The 23,950-nt window shown below is 37.7% G+C and overlaps 1 protein-coding gene across 3 annotated transcripts in view; it reads left to right on the top strand.

Moving 5' to 3' along the window:
• DOCK4 (dedicator of cytokinesis 4) overlaps nucleotides 1-23,950 on the top strand; it is a 413,001-nt gene that overhangs the window by 226,461 nt on the left and 162,590 nt on the right. For all 3 annotated transcript variants that reach the window (XM_069462529.1, XM_069462528.1, XM_069462526.1), the window contains exons 9-12: nucleotides 1,708-1,789; nucleotides 2,602-2,662; nucleotides 7,389-7,521; nucleotides 11,422-11,510. In XM_069462529.1, the coding sequence (XP_069318630.1) occupies nucleotides 1,708-1,789; nucleotides 2,602-2,662; nucleotides 7,389-7,521; nucleotides 11,422-11,510 (365 nt within the window). The remainder of the gene's footprint in view (nucleotides 1-1,707; nucleotides 1,790-2,601; nucleotides 2,663-7,388; nucleotides 7,522-11,421; nucleotides 11,511-23,950) is intronic.

Here is a 23,950-nt window from a genome sequence, read left to right as displayed (position 1 = left end):
GTAGCTGTCATCCCCAGCTTCTGATTCAGAATAGTATCACATGGGAACTTTAGCTTCAGCTGAGGATCCTTGCAGCAATTTATATTCTCTTCATGCATGCCTTACCAGCCATCTGCTCTGTAGAAAAAAACATAGGTAATAAGAGTAGAAATGGCCCTATAAAAATGTGTATTGGTTGCTCTTTCTCATACGTGAGATCAGAAAAGGGCATAATATAAGAAAAAGAAGAGGTAAGCCAGGAAGTTGAATCTGTTAAACATATCTATCTAGATTTAGATCACAAAAGAGAATAAAAGTATTCCAAGACAGCCATAAATTCAAATCCATATGCTTCCTCAGAGATCCTGTCTATGATTCTCATTTCTCCCTTTGTATGTATTTGGATGACAGAGCCATTATTTAAGGCAAGGATCTAGTGATAAATCACGTAGAGACTTGGTAGATTCTGAGCCTTTTACGAATGTCTGTTTTCCTGCTTGGTCCCTAGGCTGAAGCTATACTGACCAAGACCATATCATGTGATAATTTCACATTCTGTAGATGGTGGTTGTGTGTTCTCTGCCTGAAGCAGCCAGACAGTTGATTCTATCATAGGCACCAGGATATTGAAATTCAGTTAGGATTTGAACCTCATGGTAGCTGATAGATTAATTTGTCCTGGGTCAATATTCATTTTATTTTATTTTTTGAGCGCAAATGGTGTCACACATTACCTTGGATCTATTGGATGTATTGCCTTGAATTAGTGGCTGAGCAGCATCATCTTTTGTGTTTGTATTGAATCTGGGTGGCACTGTATTTTCAAATGCAAATTTGGTGGGGAGTTAGAGATCTCTGTTCCTTTGGAGACCAAAGAAAATTCAAGTTTCATTTCTTGGAGCCTCTGTTTGTGTTTTGGATAATAGACTTGCCTTCTAATGGATAACACTCAGAATAATGTCCTTAATGTTAAATAATATGACATAAAACATGAAAAAAATCTACTTAGATACAAACACAGGAAGCATGTTAAGTTGTATTTTCTCATTTAGTACATTTGTTTCTACTTTTTGGATTAATAACAATGATATTACTGATATGGAAACCTATTCTTTCTAAAGTTAATTTTTGTTTGTGTGTGTATATATGTTTTCTGCTTTTACAGTTGCTGCTTTGCCAGTTTTATCATAAGTGAAGCAAATGTTTGTTGTCATCAGAGCTCTCCTAATTAATATATGCAATTTTACTGTTAAATGAATGACCTAATAAATGTTGAGCTTACCTGTTAGGATGAAGAGTAGTAAGAAAAGTGATAAATCTCGGCCGGGCGCGGTGGCTCACGCCTGTAATCCTAGCACTCTGGGAGGCCGAGGCGGGTGGATTGCTCAAGGTCAGGAGTTCGAGACCAGCCTGAGCGAGACCCCGTCTGTACTAAAAATAGAAAGACATTATATGGACAACTAAAAATCTATATAGAAAAAATTAGCCGGGCATAGTGGCGCATGCCTGTAGTCCCAGCTACTCGGGAGGCTGAGGCAGTAGGATCGCTTAAGCCGAGGAGTCTGAGGTTGCTGTGAGCTAAGCTGACGCCACGGCACTCACTCTAGCCTGGGCAACAAAGTGAGACTCTGTCTCAACAAAAAAAAAAAAAAAAAAAAAAAAAGAAAAGTGATAAATCTCTAAATATTAAATAGTTTTCAAATTGATAAACTTTTTTTTTTCTTGTAGTGAGAGATTTTTCTTGAGGCTGAATAGAAACGGTCTTCCTAAAGCCCCAGATAAACCGGAACGTCATTGTTCTCTCTTCGTGGTGAGTAGATCTTGCTTCATCTGTGAGGCAGATTTATCTCATTGTGGTTTATATTATTTAGGAGAAATAAATTATTGTGAGAGAATATAGTGGATTTACTTAAACTTCATATAAATAACACAAAATTACATTAGTGCCCAGAATTCTGAATACGACCATTCATGGTTACTTTAATTCCTTTAGAGCAGCGGTCCCCAACCTTTTTGGCACCAGGGACCAGTTTCATGGAAGACAACTTTTCCTCAGATGGTGGTGGGGAGGAGGAGCTCAGGCGGTGAGATGAGCAATGGGTAGCAGAGAAGCCCCCACCACTCACCTCCTGCTGCTCCCCTCCCCCCATTCCTAAGTTTCATGGAAGACAATTTTTCCACAGATGGGGTGGGGGTGGGGGTGGGAGTGGTGTGGAGCTCTGCAACCCGGTCCCTAACAGGTACGGGGTGGGGGTGGGGGGGTTAGGGGGCCACAGCTTTAGAGTGTTATTAATCCTGTTATACTATTACCAAAGTACTACAAAGTAGTGATAGGGTTTAGTGTGTGATATATGCTTAATAAATGTTTAAAGAATGAATGAGTAAGAAATTGAATCAATAGTGATCTTTTTTTAAAAGTATTTCTTGACATAAATAGACCTAAAGTTGATTTTAGTGGTGTCTTTACAACAGGATTTAAATCGTTGGCTTCTGCAATAAACATTTCATTAAGAATGTCTATATTCATCTCCATCTTTCTTCTTTTATTTGTGAAAATAATGTTCTGTGCCTTTTAAGTGCTGTTTATGAATTCTAAAATAACCAGACTTTGTTTTTTGGTAGGATTTGGGTAGCAGCGAGCTCAGAAAGGACATTTACATCACTGTGCACATCATCCGAATCGGTAGGTACAGCACTTGTCAGCGTGATAGGGCAAGCAACAGGGAGAAGAAATGCTGAGAGGTCTCTGTGTGGTTTTGGTTTACTTGCTGTCTGGATCAGAAAGAAGTCAAAGCCAGATTTAAATCCAAGACTCACAGAAGTTGTGAATTGTTCCCTGCCCTCCCCAACTTCACATATGACCTCCTCACCCACCATAAATAGATTTTTGTCTCTTGTGATATAAGTCATTGATAAGTTTGTTGTGCTTCATTTTGTTCTATTGGTCTTCCTAAACATACTTGATTCAAAAATTTTGTGTTTGTCTTTTAAAATTCTAATTATTTTATTTTATTTTTTTTTTTTGGGACAGAGTCTCTCTCTGTTGCCTGGGCTAGAGTGCCGTGGTGTCACCTAGTTAACAGCAACCTCACACTCCTGGGCTCAAGCAATCCTCCTGCCTCAGCCTCCTGAGTAGCTGGGACTACAGGCATGCGCCACCATGCCCGGCTAATTTTTCTTTATATATTTTTAGCTGTCCATGTAATTTCTTTCTATTTTTAGTAGAGACGGAGTCTCACTCTTGCTCAGGCTGGTCTCGAACTCCTGAGCTCAAACAATCTGCCCGCCTTGGCCTCCCAGAGTGCTAGGATTACAGGCGTGAGCCACGGCACCTGGCCTAAAATTCTAATTTCTGTTAGCATAAAGTAAACTTTCAGGAGCTGAGTTTTCTACAGGTTTATGAAAGCTTTATACCAATTGACTTTTTCCAAAGTGCAGAATGCTTTAGACCATTCTTACAGAAGGTGCCACAAGGAAAGGGTTATAAAACTGAATACTGTGTATTTTTTTAAAACTTGTCTAATGTTATCAGCTTACTAAAGGGTCTGACAACTCCTACAGGGAAAATAAATATGCCTCTCTAACTTTGTTGACCTCAGTTTTCCCCAAATTTGATTCAATCGTGAAAACATTTATATAATGTAGCATTTATTAACATCTTGCAGAACACACTTTAATGTTCTATGATGAACTTGCTCAGTGGAGCCAGAATATGTTCACTCATTTTTACACATAAAATGCCTCAGGCATTTTATGGCACAGGGAATAGGTAAAATGAGGAGTGATGTAGCCTGTACAATTTTTCTATCAAGGCTAACCAGTTGATACTAGGAATTTGTTCCCACTTCTTCGCTGCCAATGCTACATTACTTGCACAGGAATACTTCTGCAGGAGAATAATATTTCGCTATGCAATCCTGCAAAGAGATCCTTTTTTTTAGGCTTTTATTTTATGGACATAACTACATTGTGCATTGAGAGAGACTGTAAAACATGCTTTCATTCCAACATAGGTTTTCTATGTATTTTTTTGTCATAAAAAACTGTTCTGAAGACCCAATTTCATTTTATACTACTTTTGTATTTGAGGGACAGTATAAATTTAAAAAATAAACTGTGTTTGGTTTTGTTTAATTTTCCTTTTTATAAATGAATATATGAGAAAAAATTTAAAACGTTGGAAAAATTGGAACCCATGCTGCTGTTCCCTTACAAGATAAAGCCGTTATCCATTCTCAGGCTGGCAGGGGTGCAGTTTGTTGTTTGTTTTTTTGAGACAGAGTCTCACTCTGTTGCCCAGGCTAGAGTGAGTGCCATGGCGTCAGCCTAGCTCACAGCAACCTCAAACTCCTGAGCTCAAGGGATCCTCCTGTCTCAGCCTCCCGAGTAGCTGGGACTACAGGCATGCACCACCATGCCGGGCTAATTTTTTCGATATATATTTTTAGCTGTCCATATAATTTCTTTCTATTTTTTTTTAGTAGAGATGGGGTCTCGCTCTTGCTCAGGCTGGTCTCGAACTCCTGAGCTCAAACGATCCGCCCACCTCGGCCTCCCAGAGTGCTAGGATTACAGGCGTGAGCCACCACGCCCGGCCAGGGGTGCAGTTTGTAATGTAATTCTCTCTGTGTTTGTACTTTTAATTCAAATCTGTAATATCAATTGTTAAAGTAAAATGTGGTTTTAGATATCTTCATGTAAACATTGCCAAAATTTTAATATAATCTCCTATAGCATGGAGAGAAAAACTAAACCACTTTTGCTTTCAGAACTTTCTCAAAGATATCTGTGGGTTTGGGGTGGTAGAAAAACATGCAGCAGAGTGAGTATGTGCCTGTTTGGCCCGTGGCCTTCACTCATAGCGTTACTGCCAGGGAAGCCACTGTAGTAGTATTACCCACCACAGAGTGGCCATTCGGATATATAGTGTTTGATTCACGATTGTATTTTTTTATTAAGGCTTTTGTAGTCATTAAGTCATCAGAATGAATGTTGAATCAGAAATTATCGCCCCACCCTTGTCCCCAGTTTTGGTCAAATCAATACCTCTCTGGAATTACTGCAACAAATACTTAAAAAAAATTTGCTGGTTCAACATTTTGAGATTGAGGAGAAATGAGATTAAGGTAAGACACTTGAAGAAAGGTTAAGACTTAGTCTGCCAGCTCCACAGATGCAAAAAATCAAAGAGTGGAGGATCATTGTCTATTAGAGACGGATACTTCTCCTACTTTTTATAGACTGTCCCTTGTACCTGTTTTAATAGGAAAAGGGCACACTGACCTTCGCTGGCTGCAGAAAGCAAGAACAATAATAGCATCTCGCTTCTGGGAATTCAAGCCCAGATCTTTGGAAAGATAAAGGGGGGAAAAAAAGAGATATTAATAGTTTTATATCTTTCTTCCCACCCCAGTTATTAAGTTCTTTCAACTTTTGTGCCTCCCTTTTGTCTTTTGGATGGTTGCTCAATATTTTTACCTTTCCACATTCCTCTTGCCTTCGTTCCTGCTAAGAGAATCTTCCTAGAATTCTGACCAAACTGTGAATTCTTATTAATCCTAGAGTTGGGAACACCAGGGCTAATTGTTTTTTCAATATTGTAATTAGACCAAAGCCATGGTACCCACAGAGCCAGGAAAGAAACTTAAACTTGCGTGTTTGAGGATGTGAATTGTGTGGAGGTTTGGGAGTTAAGCTTCCCAGTGCTCAGAGAGAGGTACAGAGTCCTCACTGGAGAGTCTTCTCAAGCGGTTGAGAAAACACGTCACCCATCACCCTGGTTTTGCTAATTCTTCCTTCACAATTTTTTTTTAGTGCAGTTCTAGCTGAAGGGGATGTTTAAAAAGAAAAAAAAAAAGGACGGATATATGTGCCATGCTTTTGTATAAATTGTAGGAACTTAGAGCTAGCAAAGTCCTTAGGACTTTGTTCACAGTTTCTTAAGTTTCCTTTTTTTTTACTAATGAACTTCTTTTACCATGTTAAATAACTTGAAGTGTTCCACTCAGAAATCTTCTAATCACTTTGTCTTTGTGGTCTTGCATTTATAAGGAAATGATTAAGAGGGAAAAATTATATTTTAAAATCATGATATTGATAAGTACTGAAGTATGTATTTCATTCTAGTACATTCGTAATAATATTCAAAAATGGAGATAAACTGGACCTTTTTTTTCCATTTAACAAGTGACCAAGGTTTTAAATTTGTTTAAATCAATTCTATAAGTAAAAAGAGGATTGATTGTTAATTAAATTCTAATATGACATAAAGTGTTCACTTTGTAGGCAGAATATATATTAAAATTATGTAGATTGAAATTTAGCCACATATATAGAATCAGGTCATGAAAACTTGATATTTTGAATTTTTACCATCTTGTACATCTAAAAGCAACTGACTTATTTTGGCCATTTTAAAAAAGTGTGATAACTGATAAAATAAGTTTAACTGATAAAATAAGAGGCTTTCAGGCTGCTATTTGTAAGCATTTTCCTGAAACTGACATATTGCAGAAGTAGTTTTCCTTTATTACTGAGGAGTAAAACCCAAATTGGATATTGCCATCCTTTTTTTTCTATTTAACATTGAATTTTATAACTGCTGGAAACATCTTGATGTGCCATAGGAGAATTTTGCTCGGATGGAAACAGTTTATCGATTTGTTGATAAGCATCTGGAGATAAATTTGCAAATGTTTTTTCACCATTTTTCCCCACATTAACTTGTTATATTTCAACTTTGGTGTACTTCCTGCTTTTTGTCTTCAAAATAATCCATTGATAATTAAATACCAATAATAAATTAATAATAAATTTAATAATAAATTAAAACAGTATATCAATATCATATTTTAAAATATGTGACAATTTAAACAAGTTAAAACTTTATGATAGTTGAAACCATCCCGGGCGATTTCAGTGAGTTATAAACAGCCTGAGTGCTAAGGCAGGAGCACACTCCTTGGATCACCTGTGCTTACTTGCTATACTTCAGACAATCTCAAACCGTTTCCGTTCAAAGGTGAAAAATTTTAAATGGTTCTTTGAACATGGAAATTTTTTTAAACAGAGAAAATGAAATAGGCACCATTACTGCTTCCTGGGATGTCTAGGAGAACTTTCCAGGGTCAGGGGAGATGGTTCCTAAACATGGGATCAGTCCCAATCTTTGTGTTCTCCAGATGGCAACTGATGTCCAGAGTTTAAGTTGCTGACCCAAGGTCACACGGTGAGGAAGTTGGAGAGAAGAGTCCAGCACTAAAGCAACATCTTCTGCTGCCCGCCAACCTGTGTCCTTTTCATCATCCAATTATGTTTCCTATGGCCTATCCTGTAGCTGTCTGTGTTTCTATTTAAGAAGCATCTAATCAAATGGCTCCATGGGTCGTGTTTGCTCTTTAACTGGGCAGGTCGAATGGGAGCAGGAGAGAAAAAGAACGCCTGCAGCGTTCAGTACCGGCGACCCTTTGGCTGTGCGGTCCTTAGCATCGCTGACCTGCTAGCAGGAGAGACGAAGGACGACCTCATCTTGAAAGTGTACATGTAAGAAACGTGCATATTGAAGGGGCTGGGGCGGGCACAGGGATGCACGTGGGTCCTACTTGAGTGAATGCTACTTTCCCTGGGTAATAGCAGAGCAGTGGATGGGTTAGGCTTATGAGCCATTCCTCACAACCCCAGGAATCTGCAGGTTTGCTGCGGGTGAGCCCACACATCATGATTTGCCAGTCAGAGGAATTATGAAATTGAGAACCAATCAATACAGACACCTCATCAATTAAACAGACTGGTATGGAGAGTGCCACCTTTGAATTCATAAGCCTAGAATGTTTTACCTGCAGAAAGTTAATTTGTTCTTAGGAAGTGAAAATACTTTTTAATGTAAATTAATTAGAATCGGGAAAGGTGAAGCTCAGATGATTTCCCTCCAGCTCTGTGTGTAAGTTTGCTGGCCCTGCCATGACAAAGTACTGAAAACTGTGTGGCCTAAACTACAGAAATGTATTGCTTCCCAGTTCCGGGGGCTAGAAGTTCAAGATCAAGGTGTTAGCAGGGTTGGCCCTTCTGAAGGTTTTGAGGGATAATCTGCTCCATGCCTGTCTCCTAGCTCCTGGTGGCTTGCTGGCAGTCTTGAGTGTTCCACAGCTCATAGATACATCATGCTGATCTCTGCCTTCGTCTTCACATGGCATTCTGTCTGTGTTCCTGGCTGTCTCTGGGCCCAAATCCACCCCCCCTTTTCTTGGATACAATCATATTAGATTGGGGCTCACCCTAATACCTCACTGTAAATTGAATACCTCTTTAAAGGCCCTTTTTCCAAATAAAGTCACATTCTGAGGGTATTGGGCGTTAGAACTTCAACATTACCTTGGTTGGAGGACACAGTTTAATCCAAAATACTAAGAAAGTCACTTGATATATTCCAAATCCTAAGTTAAATGATTTTTAAAATGTACATGGGTTTGTGTCACCCTACCAACACTACCTCCTTGTAGGTCTGTCATTGAGAGCCGACACACAGCAACAACCTCAGAGCCCTGAGGTTTCCATGTTCCCAGTTTGAGGACCACGCTGCTGGCCACCTCCATCAATGAGCTTACTCTACTCCATTCCAGAGGCTATGTCGATGTATCCAACATATGCCAATAGTTTTTTCATAGGTGGCGGTAACACAACTGGCCTACTCCCTATGGGACATATACTCAAATTGCTTTTTGACCACTGCTGCAGGGTTTCATGGATTTATCTACCCTCTACCCGGTGGAACCTATGCAACACATTCAGTAATTAGTTGACAAAGATTTATCTATGGTCTATGGTTTAGGACCAGAAGCTCTCTTTATCCCTTTTAAGAGGGATGAAACCTGTGACCTTGATTTTAAACTTGAAAAGTTCTGGTGAAACTAATAGTAGTAGAACTTGTTACTCTTTTTGTCACATGGCAACCCTCGATTTCAATGGTTGGGCTTAAATCCATGATGATCTTCTTTCGAAACTCTACTGCTGGTCATAAAACGTAATTTATTTGAAGTACTAATGACTGATAATAGCCACCCTTTAATGTGTGCTTACTGTGTATAAGGAGTTGTGTTAAGCACTCTGTGAGCGTCATGTCACTTTATCTTCACAACAAAGCCATCCATCAGATGCTCTTAGCTCAGTTTTACACCTAAGCGAACTGAGAGTTAAATAACTAGCCTAAATTCACCCAGCTAATAAGAAAGGGAACCAGATTTGAAGTCCAGACTCCAGAACCTTAGCTCTGAGGTTGTATCTTCCTGGGTGTATTTTTACAACACTGTCTAGTGATGTGTGATGCTGCCACTGTTCTGTGGCATTGCTTCTTAAGAAAACTAAAATTCTTCGCAATCTCATCATTTCTTAGAGTGGTCTTGCCAGTTCCAGCCGTGGGTCGCAAGTGCTGGATTTATCCCACCGCGGGGAAAACGGGGGACCGGCAGTCACATGCATCACCCTCGATTATGCAGTCAGCTGAGCAAGACCCATCAATTCCGGCTCTGCCGATGGGAGACACACACGCTCATAAAAATAAATTGTTCTGCTCTTTGTGGGGTTTTTATTATTTGTTTTTTCTTAAGTATCAAATAAGGGTTTGGATAATTCTTGTTGGAAGAGAAATCTCTTAAAAACGCCAGTTCAGCAAATTGTGACGCCGTTTCAAGAGGAACACTAACCAGTCAAAACAGTCACTGTAGATTAGGAAGGAACTGTGGATTTAGGAAAACATTTTAAGAAAGTGCCTGTTAGAAACAATTTGGAAGAAATTTCTTTTTGTTAAGGGGACTGAATCCCTAGCCCATCTGGGACTCAAATAAGAACAGTAAAAAATAACATGTGTGAGCCTGGAAGATATTTCAGTCACATGCTTTAGGAGGTTTAGGGGGTTTTTGTTTTATTGTTTTTTTTGTTTGTTTTGTTTTTTTGAGGTTTGAAGGCTAAAAGCATGAATTCTGGAGTCACTTAACTATCTAATAGGAAGCAAGCCATCTCTCTTCCTTCCCCACTGGGCTGAAATAAGAAAACCAGAGGCAGAATGCACTAAATGACAGTTTGGTGTCTTACAGCTGGACAGGTGGGATGGTTTCATTCCATCTTAATTTTCCAGCCTTCTAAGAGTCAGTGCTCAGTTTGGTATCCCACTGTTACCTGGCTTGAAAATAATCTCCATCATGTTCATCCTGGAAAAACCTGTGGTGATAAAATAAATAAATATGTAAGCAAATCATTGTGAATTACCGCCTTGGACTTGATCCCTAGGAAAAGGAATCCATTCTATGGCAGATTTGAATGATAGTGAGTAGAATCTTGATAGTCAGGACTCCTGGGAGGGAACATTCATGGCTAATAAAAGATAATAGTGAATTTACAAACACGTCTAGATGAGGGATGTTCTTCCCAGCCTAACTGGGGGAGTAGGGGAAGTAAAGATGAAGATCAGACCCACATATTTATGAATCATCAGGGGTTACCAGGCAGAGGGACATCTATCTATCTATCTATCCATTTATTCATGCAACTGAAGTTTTTTAAGCATCTACAACATTCAAAGTACTGAAGGGGACTCAGATATCAGCCAGTCCTAGGTCCAGTCCTGGAGAACCTTAAGAGCCTAGTTAGGTGAACTACACCACATAAACAGAGATGAGCTAGTGAGTGATAAGAGCTAAGAGAAGAAGTACCGATGGCTGTGAGAAGATAGACAGATGCATTGCTCCCAGATGTATAAGATCTGAGACAGTACCTTTGTTATTCTTTGGTAAATCCTGCCAGCCTTTGTCAGTGCAAACTGTGTTAACATTGATTTCATTTTGCTTAATTTATTGCATCTTGATGCTGGCCAAACCTGGTCATGTTATGCTAAGCGGAGACTCAATAATGAGAGTAACATTTGTTGAGCATTTACTATATGCCAGGCATTATCCCAAGCCCATGCTTATTTAATGTTCTGGTACATTACCCCTGTTTCACAGATGGAGAAATCAGGACAAGTATAAATAACTCACCTAAAGAACATAGCTCAGTTAGTAATGAGAATTTGAATCTGGGGAGCCGAACTCTTAGTCTGCACTGCCTTCCACTGTAGGCATTGTTCTCCGAGATTTATTTATTTTTTTGTTTTGTTTTGGGGGCACTTTTAATCTGTGAGTTGTTCATCCCAGCTGCTTCAGCCATGAGGCAGGTGGCCAGGCATTCCCAGATATGGGCATTCCTACTTGTCTTGGGACAGCCACACTAGAACTGATTGATTGCAGCAGGTTCTTGGTGACTCCAGGGAGGTTTAGGGAAGTGCATTTTAGTGGTCACAGCAAAACAGGCAGGTGTACTATCAATGCGTCATTATTAATGCATATTTAATGCATCAATATTAATGCATATTTAATGTATCATTAAAGCTTAACAGTGTTAATGTCTTCATAGGTGTAACACAGAGAGTGAGTGGTACCAAATCCATGAAAACATCATCAAAAAGCTGAATGCACGTTATAATTTGACTGGCTCCAATGCAGGTGAGTATATGGGCTGGCTGACTTTTCCTGTCCTATTCATTTGAAGCCCTTTCTTTTGTCTGTCTGAGAAGGAAATGATCAGCCCTTTGTTTTTCTCTCTATTGACTAACTTTAAAAAATGCTCAGTTAACATGCTGGTACATCTTCCTGTGCTATGATAGGCTTGTAGCTATAACTCAGTATAAAAAATATATTCTGTTCTGGCTTGAAACAAAGCAAAGGATCTGAATTTGTTTGATGGTACCAAGTCTTCATACCTGTAAGTTGGTGCCAAAAGATAAAAACTAAATGGCAAGTACGCTTGGGTTCACGGCTGTTGTGTGGAAATAGGTTTGATAAGCAGCAGTCTGTCAGTAAGGTCCAGCAGAAACATGCTTCACTGCCTGTGGCTGGCTGCTAGCAGCAGCGTTATTGACAAATAGACAGGTTCACACACTGAAGTTGGCTAAGAATGAGAGTGATGCTGACTGCAGTGTCATGTAGAGAAAAATGTGTGCGTGCTTGTTCAGAGGGGAGCTGAAATACTATATGCCACAGTAAGTTATATGTAATATATGGTACATAGTATTATATTATAATAGTAATATAGAATATAGTACATTATATAGCATATTTAGATTACATAGCATATACATCTTTAAGTTTGGTCAACAGACAAAAACTTGGTGAATATTGTTTCTATCTGCCATTCAAACCCACAGTGAAGCAAAATAAACTATGCAGTTGTATACTTTAATGACATAAAGAAATTTCAAATTAAGCTTTCTTTTGAGCTCAGCATGTTGTTTTTTAAGACTGATTTTTAATAACAATAAGATAAAAAAAAAACTTTTAGTGACGGAGGAAAAAAAAAAAAAGACTGATTTTTAGAGCACTGTCAATACAGATATTTGTGTTATAGTCCAACTTGCCTGGCAATTAGAAGAACTGGAATTTATACCCAGGCTACCTTTTTTTCAGACTTGTGCACATCTTGCTAGGCTGAACTGACCCACAAAGAGAAAGTAACTGCAGACAGAAGCTTTGTGGGCCAGTTCAATGAGAGCCATCAGTACCTACAACTCACACACATGTGGCAACACTTCAGGCTGTTATGAGTGATGAGATCAGTTTTCTCCTCCCTCTCCCAAGAGTTGGGGAGGTAACTTGGGTTTTATGTGATGCGAATGGTCATTTGCTTTGGACACAGTACTGCATCTACCACTAAATTAACAAGATACTTGGAGCACTTAACTGTTGAGGGTAGAGTCTCTCAGGGACCCAGAGGAGACAGTAGAGCTGGAATACAACATGGAACTGCTATGTATGCTTGTTTTCTCCTTTTCTGTAAAAGAGTTGTAATTCTTTTGATGGTATATGGACCAAATGGTTTAATTTCAATGTTCCCTCAGTAAGATAGTGGAGCTGCTGCTTTTCTAAAAGTTATCTTGCCAAATTCATTGGTAGATTTCCAGGCAAATGCAGTAGTTCTGTTCTAAACCTTTTGGTCTTTCTTAATACCAGTGACCACTATTTTATCATTAAATGCACTCTAGACTTGTGCTTTCCAGTTGAGTAGGCACTAGTGACTTGTGGCTACTGAGCACTAGACATGTGGCTGTTGAGCACTAGACATGAGCCTGGGACAGCACTAGAATTGAGACGTGCTGTAATTGAAAAGTTAAAGTACATGCGGATTTTGAAGACTTGGTAGAATAAAAAGAAGGTAAAGTGTCCCATTAATAATTTTTATATTGATTACATTTTGAAATGATAACATTTTGGATATAGTGGGCTAAAGAAAATGTATCATTAAAAATAATTTTGTTACTTTTTATTTTTTTTGAGACAGAGTCTCACTCTGTTGCCCAGGCTAGAGTGCCGTGGCATCAGCCTAGCTCACAGCAACCTCAAACTCCTGGGCTCAAGCAATCCTCCTGCCTCAGCCTCCTGAGTAGCTGGGACTACAGGCATGCGCCACCATGCTCGGCTAATTTTTTCTATATATTTTTAGTTGTCCATATAATTTCTTTCTATTTTTAGTGAAGTCGTGGTCTTGCTCTTGCTCAGGCTGGTCTCGAACTCCTGAGCTCAAATGATCTACTCGCCTTGGCCTCCCGGAGTGCTAGGTCTTTTTACTTTTTTAATGTTGCCACTAGGAAGGCTTCGATTTCATTCATGACTCACATTGTATTTCTGATTCAGCCTGCTCCAGACTCAGTTTAAAGGATAACTTTTTTTAAAGTTCTTCTTATGCCTCATAAACAAATTCTTTATGCCTTACATTGCTTTTTCCTTTCTGCCTGTTAACTGTGGATGGAGGAGTTGGTAACCATTGCGTATCTTGTTCTTTCTCCCCAAGAGTCCTATAATATTAATTTGCTTGCATTTGCTGTCTATGTGAATAAACAAGTGTAAATCTAACCCTGACCTTCTGACTTTGCCCACGTGGTCCCTGGCCCTCCCACCAGCATGGACGCACCTTGACTAACCAGGGTGTGTTGGACTGCTGGGTACACTTCTCTCCCCACTCCTTGTCATCTCCCAAGCCTTTCATGCTTCTAACATGTCTTATGCAAAACAATGTTCATATGTTGTTGGATTGTTTGAATACATCATTGTGCAAACTCTGAGGTGATACCTGGTTGCCTCTTGGATCATGGTAAAGTTCTTGGTGATAGGCTTTGCTTTATATCTCCAGATAGATTCCTGACATAACAGATCCTGTGTCCTATAAGGCCTCTGTCATGGGTCAGGGTTCTGATTACAGCAAACCACAAATTTCTTTCTGCTTACGGACAGAAGTCATCTCTTTGAGAGTACAACATGTATCTAGGAGCTTTTCCTCTGCAAACAGGAGGTCCCAGGCTTGAATCACAGTTTCACTGGGATAATAGGAGTATCATCCTCTAAGGGTTATTGGAAGGATTAAGAGGGAAAAATGTATGCAAAGCACTTACCACAGGACTTGATACCTAATAAGTATGTGCATTTATTGTTACCGATTATTATTGTTTATCCACTTTAAAGCCATCGTCTGAAATATTCTACCTCTTCCTCTTAAGTCAGGTCGCCGCGTTTCATTTTTTTCAAAATAGATCCTGATTTAATCTCCTTAATGAAGACTTTTAGAATAATACAATTGGATTATTGATAGGTTGGATCATTGAACCAACCTTTCCTACGCTTTGTTTTTTCCATCTCCTCTCTGCTGATTTGATTGCTAATATCTCTTTCCGGGTCCTTTTAATTTAATTGTTGTCCTTCTTATTATGTGTATTAACTCCAGGAAGGAAGAGCAGCACATTCTGTTTCCTCAAACAGTTCCTCAGATGCTTAGATGTGCTCACATGTTCCATGTGCTTTGTCAATTTTATTGACTGATACGTATTCTTACTGGAATCCTGAATGAGACTCCCAGAAAGTGAGGGCCAAGCTTCCCTATTCCCGTAGTGTTAACTTTTCTGTTCACAGCCAGTGCACTGAAATGAAAAAAACTGCCTGCTGCAACCTTGCAAAGAATGAAAGAAATCATTGTACTGTAGAGCCTCCTATAAAGGGTTTCCTCTTCCTTTGGCGGGATCCTTTCCATTTTGCTGCCCAGTGTGAAACTTACATTCCTAGGCAGCCAAATGTATGCATTTACACCTGGCTTCTGCTACAAAGTCCTGTCCACTCTCCTGCCCTTATGACCTGGCTCTTCTTCATCCTTCTGCCTCCAAGCCTGAGTCCCAGGCAGGCCCACGCAGCCAGCATCTGTCTGCCTTCTACTCCTCTGGTCTCTGTCTGATCCTTTCTAGCTGTCACGCTGATGCAGGCCCAGCCCTGAGCCTTATCACTCCAAAATGCTGCTCCAGAGAGAGAGAGAGAGAGAGAGAGAGCGCGCGCGCAAGCCTAGGGAGAAGCTTTTTTTTTTTTAATTAATTTATTTTTTTATTTCAGGATATTACAGGGGTACAAACGTTTTGATTACAAAAATTGCTTTTGTACCTCTTGAGTCAAAGTTATAAGTGTGCCCATCCCCCAGATAGTATGCATTGTACCTATTATGTGTGAATTTACCCATCCCCTCCTCCCCGCTCCTACCTGCTTGATTTCCGATGAATGTTATTTCCATATGTGCCGTAAGTGTTGATCGATTCGTTCCAATTTAATGGTGAGTACATGTGGTGTTTGTTTTTCCATTCTTGTGATAATTCTTTTAGAAGAATGGTCTCCAGTTCCATCCAGGTTAATACAAGAGGTTCACCATTTTTTTAATGGCTTAATAGTACTCTATGATATATATATATCACATATATATATACACACACATACACACACATATATACACACACATATATGTGTATATACACACCCCCCCCCCCACATTTTATTAATCCACTCATGTATTGATGGGTACTTGGGTTGTTTCCACGTCTTTGCAATTGTGAATTGTGCTGCTATAAACATTCGAGTACAGGTGTCTTTTTTATAGAATGTCTTTTTCTCCTTTGGGTAAATACCCAGTAGTGGGATTGCTGGATCAAATAGTAGTTTTACTTTTAGTTCTTTGAGGTGTCTCCATACTATTATACTTTCCATAGAGGTTGTACTAGTTTGCAGTCCCACCAGCAGAAGATTTAAGAAAATTTAAAAAAAAAAAATGCTTATAGTCTTACCACCAAGATTTTTACCCTTCAGTCTTGGTGGATCATCATTCTGTGTCACCTTGATCTATTTCCCTTCTAAAAGAAAGGGAGTTGTGTGGCCAGCACATAGGCATTCAGGAGCCATTTGACTTCATTATTGAAAGGGAAGCACATTAATGACTTACTTAAAAGTAGTGGGGGAAGCAAGTGTACAAGAACTGAAGTAGGAAATTGGGGTGCCTAATGTTTAAACTATCACAGTGGTTAGATATGTTGGCTTCCCCTGTTTTCTCCTTGGACCACAGAATTGTTGATTAAATGGAAGGAATTCAGTCAAACGTTTTCAAGAGAATTGAGTTCACTCTAAAAAGTACTGTTTTTCCCTGCTTTTCCTTGGTCATTGGTACTAAAAAAAGAATAACTTTGAAATTAGTTTTGGAAACAAATTCTACCAGCTAATTTCCAGGCCCTTTATGCTTCATTGATATCCTTCTAGCTCTTGGAGTTGTAATCTTGTCTATTTAATAGATAAAAGAATTCATCTAGTTAACTGGGTTTTTTCCTCTAACCTAAGACTTACATTGCAAAGGTACATTTACCACTATCTTTGTTGAGTTTAGAAACTGGGGAAAAAATGCACATGATCCATGTAACTTTTAAAGATTAAAAAAAAATGAACTAATACATCTCACCAGTTAGATCTAGTTAGGTTGAATAATTCAAAATCTCCAAAGTTGCGCTGTGTGAGAATTTTAAAATCCAAAGGCAATGTTGTGAGAATTTGCAATTCCAAAAATATTCATTAAAATGAGCCTGGTTTAGGATTGTTGAGCAAATGGTTATTATAAATGTCACCTCTGATAGACAGCAGTTGAATTCCAGGAATGTGAAATTAGACTGAGCCAATATAATTTACTAAGGCAAATTAAATTCTGAGACTTGAAAAAAAGTGTGTAAGAATTATTGGCTATGGTTCAGTATGTCCTAAAAGAAATTTCAAAATCTTTTCATATTACCTATGTATTTATGAAATATTATTTCCTGTAGTTTTGCATATGTAGCTTACAACTAGAAGAAATCCTATTTGTTAATCAGGTAAATTTCTAGAATCTTCTTTTTGCCGTAGTAAAATGAGTGTACATGGTTGTATTCCTGCAAACTGTACTTTCTAACCCCACTGGAGGTTAAAAGGAATTGCCTATAAGGAGCCCACAACATATAGAGAGGGCAGCTGAGGTCTGTTCAGAAAGTATACTGTGCTCTTTCTTTGGCTGGGGTGACAGGAGGCTCCTGAGAGTGTTAGTTTGCATTTTTGTGTTTGAGAGTCCTATCCACACATACCAATGTAATCATTTAATTCGATATTACCAAATTGGTATAGTTCTTAAGGATTTTATCAGAACCCCTGATTTTTGAACATTGTATTTACTTTCTTATATCATTAAAATAAAAGTGGTACTTTTTGGCACCACCTATTGGCTAGAAATGTAGTATGTGACCTTTTGGCTTACTTTTAGAATTTCCCAATCATTAAATCATGATCTCTTTTTAATTCTTTTAAGGTTTTTTTTTTTTTATTATTTTCAACTAATTTTACTTACAGAAAAATTGCAAGAATAGTACAAAGAATTCCTAATTTCCCAATGGTTAACACTTTACTACATTTGCTTTAGACTCTCCCTCCATGTGTGTACATATAATTCAATATTATTGAATTGGTATAATTCTTAAGGATTGCATCAGTGATTGTGACTTTATATGTGTGTGTATATATACACAAATATACACAGGTATTCATATATACATACTTACGTATATACATATACACATCCATACATATCATGGATACATATATACATTTCTTTTCCTGGACTGCTTGAGAACAAATTATAGACAAGATGCCTCTCTATCCTTACTTCCTTCAGAACATGGCAACATTACTACAGTACAGTTATTGAAATCAGGAAGCTAGCATTGATATGTTACTATTATCTAACCTATAAACCTTATTCAGATTTTGATAATTTTTTCAATTTCCTTTATAACAAAAGAAAATCCAGGCTGTATTGCATGCAGTTGTCATATCTTTTTAGTTTCCTTTAATCTAAATTATTCTCTTCTAATGACACCAAAGAAAAAATATAGTTCAAAATATGATACTAAATATTTTTTGAAGCATCATGCAGTATTTACAAAAAAATCTAAACCCAAATTATAAGTTAATGGAAATAGTGCTTAGAGCTTAATTTTATTTTTTAAATTAGTTAATTTTGCTGATTTAGATGTAATCATTAGATGTAATACTGTTTGGAAGATTTTCTGTATAAAAAAATATGCAAGTGTTTCAATAAATTAAAATAATTGTATATTAAAATACAATCCTAGATGCTATTGTAGAGAAGGAAAAATATATTTTCTTTACCCGTCCCAGATTCATAGCTGAGACCCCTATAACAAAAGACAGATTAATAAGAGAAAAGCATACAAATGTATTTAAGTTTTATGTGACATGGGACCCTTGATTAGGAAATAAAGACCTAATGAGACAGAGAATGTTTTTTATAGTAGGTTTGATGAAGAATGGGGAGTCGTGGAGAAATGTGGTAGGGTAAAACAGGTATGATGTAATGGTAATAAACTGGGGGAACTCAGCAGGACTTGTAGTTCACATTCTTCTCTGCAACCCTTCGTTTTCAGAGATAAGGATATTCTTTTCCTCCAGACATAGGGAGGGCATCTCTTACATGAGGGTTTTATTAATATGACCTGCTTCAGGGGAGAAGGGCAGGGAAGGTCAGAGAAACCTTCCTGCACATGGTGTCTCTCAAAATATTCAATATGCCAAGGTGCTGTATTTTAGGGTAACATGTCCTGAACCCCATCACTATGCTCTATATACCTTTTTTTTAAAATGGTTTTCAGCCAGTGGATTCCTGTGTGCTAGGTGCCGTGATAAAAAAAAAAAAAAAAAAGAATACAAATAGATAATAATAGTTACAGTAAATATGAACAAACAAAAAATCCTTTTTGTTCTTGACATAATCCTCAGTGTATTCCATTGAAATATTGGTATCCTAAATCAGAATAAGGATGGAAACTTAAAGGTAAAAATTCCCTTTGAATGGTCTCATGCACTCCTATAATCATAACTTTTACCAAATGTGGATGGGCCCCTCTCCAGCTCTCATTTCTGGTCAGCAAATTTCTTTTATGGTTAAGACTCAACACAAGTAAATAATTTTAGAAGTCTTGAATGTTGCTTTGTTTGACATTCTGTGACATTATGTATTGCTTCAGTCTTATTTTCTCTTAGCCATGAGCTAACCACTTCTTTAGAGAAAACATAAAAGCCCTTCCAAAACTTTGAAATCTGGAAGTAGCAGATCTGTGGGCTAGCAGTGATAATCACAAGATTATTTGTTCATGCTTATCATGCCTTTTGCATGTTAGAAGGTAGGCGTCCCAATGGATTGGGTTACCTACTTCAGAGATCTCAGGGAGATGATCTTCAGAAGGTGATCCTATTGTCATACCCTTTGAATTATCCTCAGTGATGTTAGAAGTGCATTCTTTAAGAGTTAATTTAAGGGAAAAGTGAGCAATAGGCATATTCACAAATTGAATAAGATTGGCTGAAAGTCAGCAATCAAGATGTGACTACTAAAAAGGAAAGTTATATTCTTTTTTTCTTTCTTTCTTCTCATTTTAAATTGGCTTTCAAAGTACATCTGAAAGAAGATATATATCCCCAAATTTGAGCAGGGGTAACGTTAATGCTGTGTCTAGCTCTCCAAGATGACAGTGTTAAAGGACGGTTGTGATTGAGTAACCTGGTCCTGCTAGGTAGGGGCTTTAAGTATTAATAACTGGGCTCCCTCCAGCAGGTAATTAACACGTCATTAGCTAGGCCTCTAGGACTGCTCATGGCTCCCATCTTGCCATCTCTGTCTTGCTTTCTTCATCTAACCTGGTTCATTTCTACACTCCGGTCTTCCTAATGCTCTGAGTTTTGCTCCATTGACTCATTTTCCACAAGTCTCACTTGACACCATACTTTCTAGACATTTGCCTTTCTTTCTTTCCTGTGCTCCAGAGACTCTGAGAACCTGTCTCTGACCTCCCAGTGTAAACACCTTACCTCATCCAGCCAGGATTTTACTGCTTGGTGTAGCCAGGATATATCTTCCTGAAAGTTCTCCCTGTCTTTGAGTTGGACTCAAATAGGATATATAGCTTCTAGTGTATTTATTGAAAAAGTCAATTATCTTACCTTATAGATAGAACACATTAACGTTTAATGCCTGAAGCAAAACTTAGGTGATTAATTTTGTAAATCAAGCACATAGGGAATAGAAGTAAAAAAATCTTGCTCTAATCATATTGAGGTCCTAGGTATTTCAGAAATGAACAGATTTTACTGAAGGTGATTTTCTGAAAGAACCTAATAATATCTATAGGAAGTTTTGCTAACACCTCAAGATGTAGGTAATTTTGCTGTACAAGTTTAGAATCCTGCCAATTGTGTTTTGCCCTTAGCTCCCAAACACATACAAAGTATGCAAGTACTGTCAGGAAATGGTGTTTTTAGAGTTCACTGTACTAACTTGCTCCAAACTGGAACAACCATAACTTGTGAAAATCATATTTTAAAACAGCACTAAAGTCTGGAAATTTTCCTGAGTATAGAACAAATGGAGAAACACCTATTCAAGAATAACTGCTAAATCCTGATAAGAGTTGAGAGAGTCCGTGACACTTATGCCACATCTCATTTTCTCCCCGTCACCTGCGCCAGCTCAGCGTGATGAAAGTTTCACTCCAGGCAGATGTGGCCAAGAAAATGGGGGCTCCCTCTCTCCTCAGCTCCCAGTCAGGGGATATAGTATCTTGCCAGGAGGGGGCAGGCTGCCAGCATTTTTCATCTCCCCCCCACCCCCCAACCCAAGCTCTGAGTTACAGGGGCTAAACTGGTGGTGAGCCTGGCTGAGAGGTTGGGGGCTAGTGACTGATCACGACCTCCATGACTGTTGCCTGTCTTTCCTGCCTCACCTCTGTGCACACTTTAAAATGTCATTGAAATAAAAAAAAAAAAATCAGTGGATTGCTTACATATCAAATGAGCACAGTTGAAAAAAGAATCAGTAAACTAAAATTGTAGCTGCAAAGATTAGCCAGAATACTACCCGAAGGAAAAATAAAATGGAAAAACCTGAATAAACACTTAAGAGCTATAAAGGATTTAATGAAAAAGACCAGCATGCATCTAGTAGGAATTCCAGAAGGAACAAATAAAAAGTACATGTAAAAGCTGTGATACTTGAAAAGGTTGAGAATTTCTAGAACTTATGCAGAGGATAAGAATGCCCAGGTAAAAGAAGCAAAAGTTGTAAGCAAGGTGAATAAAAGTATAGTCTTATGTAGATAAATTGCAGTGTAATTACAGAACACCAAAGACAAAACTAGAAACTAGAGAGAAAATACTGATAACCTAAAAAGAAATAATAGTCTTAGCAGCAGTTATAGAGATTGGAACATCATGAAATAATAGCTTAAAATTACCAGCGGTAAATGGCCAATTTTGAATTCTGTACTTGCAAAACTATTACATTCATCCCTTGATATCCATGGGATATTGGTTCCAAGAGTTCCTTACTTGTAAAACATTACATTTATCCTTTGATATCCCTGGGATATTGGTTCCAGGACCCCCCTACAGATCCCCAAATACACATATGCTCAAGTTTCTTATATAAAATATTGTAGTATTTGCATATAACCTACCCACATCTTTTCATATACTTTAAATCACCTCTAGATTATGTATAATACCTAATTCAATTTAAATGTTATATAAATAGTTGTTAGACCTTATTTTTTAATTTGCATTATTTTTGTTGTGTTATTTTATTGGCTTTTATTTTTTTCAATTTTTTCATAAAATATATGACTCAGCCAAATATTTTTGATCCACAGTTGATTAAATCCACAGACACAGAACCCACAGATGTAGAGGGTGTACTGTATTTAAGAGTGGGAAATAAATAAAGAAAATTTCAGGTAAAGACTTAGAGAATTTACCGCTAACATTCACTGAAACAAATAGTCAGAGATGATTATTAGGAATAAAGAACTGAACCCAAGAAGGAAAGAAATGTAAGAAGCCAGAGTGTGCAAAGAGAACGGGAAATGTGAAGATAAATCTACATAAGCATTGACTGTAAACAGCAACAGTTTAAAAGTATATCATCATCAGAGTTAGAAAGATTCAACTTCCAGGAATTGTTTAGGGAGAGAATAGAGCTATTGATTAAATTTTGTCTTTAAGACAATTATTTATGGTAAACATTTAAAGTGTAGAAATAGGATATATAATTTCCAGAAATGTAGAGAGAGAAATAGGGGAAATAAGAAAACCCAATCCATTAGAGGATAGAAAAGAAGAAGGAAAAAACAAAACAAGAAACAAAGAAAAATCATGATAATTGGAAAACACAAAATAAGAGAATGACCTCTTCTGTTCAAATTATATGCTAAATATCTTCTCAAGGGTGTTTCAGAATTTGTCACTTGTTCAGAGCTTTGGCTTATTAGTATCTGGGGCCAGCACTAGAATTCCTACATCATTAGGAGTTTCACTATCTTCACATGTCTAGTTGTACACATTGCCTGCTCGTGTCCATCACTTGCATCTTTGTCAAATCTCCCATATTAGAGTATTGTTCTTAATATGCAGACAGATTTTCCTTTAGAACCCCCATGGAACTTAATCTAAAGGCTTGGCTTAATCTAGTAATAAGTGGGCATTCCTATCAAAAGGAATATTTTCTTTGTGTATAACACTTAGAGGACTTTGGCCATTTTTTGATGAAGGCTAATTTGCTGATATCCACAGTAGGGAGGAATAAGACACAAACAATGGTATGGTAGAATAATAGAGGCAGTGGTAGTTGTTGCACCAGCAGTGCTTGAATTTTTGAGCACTTCCTTCGTGCAAAGCATCTCCCAAAGTATTTTATGGAACTGGTATCATTTTTATTTTACAAACGTAGAAACCAAAGCACAGAGAAGTTAATATTGAGACAGGATCATGCAGTCGTATGATTTATTTCTTAAACAGTACACTCACTAACATCATGTATTTATCAAATATATTTGTCAAGATTTCCCATTTTTGCATTGCTATACGTTCACAGCTACATGTTATTTGGTTCATTAGGGAAAAATGGCTGATGTAGTCTAAAATTAATTTTGGCTGCTACTTATAAATCATGCTGTGCTTGCCATTTTTAATATAAAATTGCAGAATTTCATGAATTTAAAAGGAGCCATCGTATAGAGCGAGTTAGCTTCAATTCCTATAAAATTAGAGTTACCAAGTAATCAACCACATTTGGTTTAACAGATACCAAGCTTTTACTTCCTGTACGACTGCTCTGTAAGCCAAGCTTAATCATGAACAATATGTTGTTCTGTGACAGACTCTAGATTAATTAATGACTATGCCTTTGTTTAAAATACATGTCAAGTCTTTGCAATTGGGGCTTAAACATCTAGGCTGAATGTGAAAATTCAGTTTAATGATTATGGTTCTTCTATTATAATAAGGGGACTATTTCTCCCATAGCAATTTTATTTTTGGCACTTAATATTAAGGGCCAAAAAAGTGGTTGTAGAATATTATTTATATATTTTGTGAAATTAAAAATTTAACCTAATTCTTCAGATTATTTTACAGGTTGTCATAATTCTGTTAAAAAAATCTTCCCTAAACTTTCAAATTCTTTCAGTAATAATTTTTCCTTATTTTAATATTTCTATCATACACCTAAC

Source organism: Eulemur rufifrons, chromosome 29, assembly GCF_041146395.1.
Source record: "Eulemur rufifrons isolate Redbay chromosome 29, OSU_ERuf_1, whole genome shotgun sequence".
NCBI lineage: Eukaryota > Metazoa > Chordata > Mammalia > Primates > Lemuridae > Eulemur > Eulemur rufifrons.
Note: the sequence above shows the minus strand (reverse complement) of the source record. Positions and strands in the feature narration are given on the sequence as shown.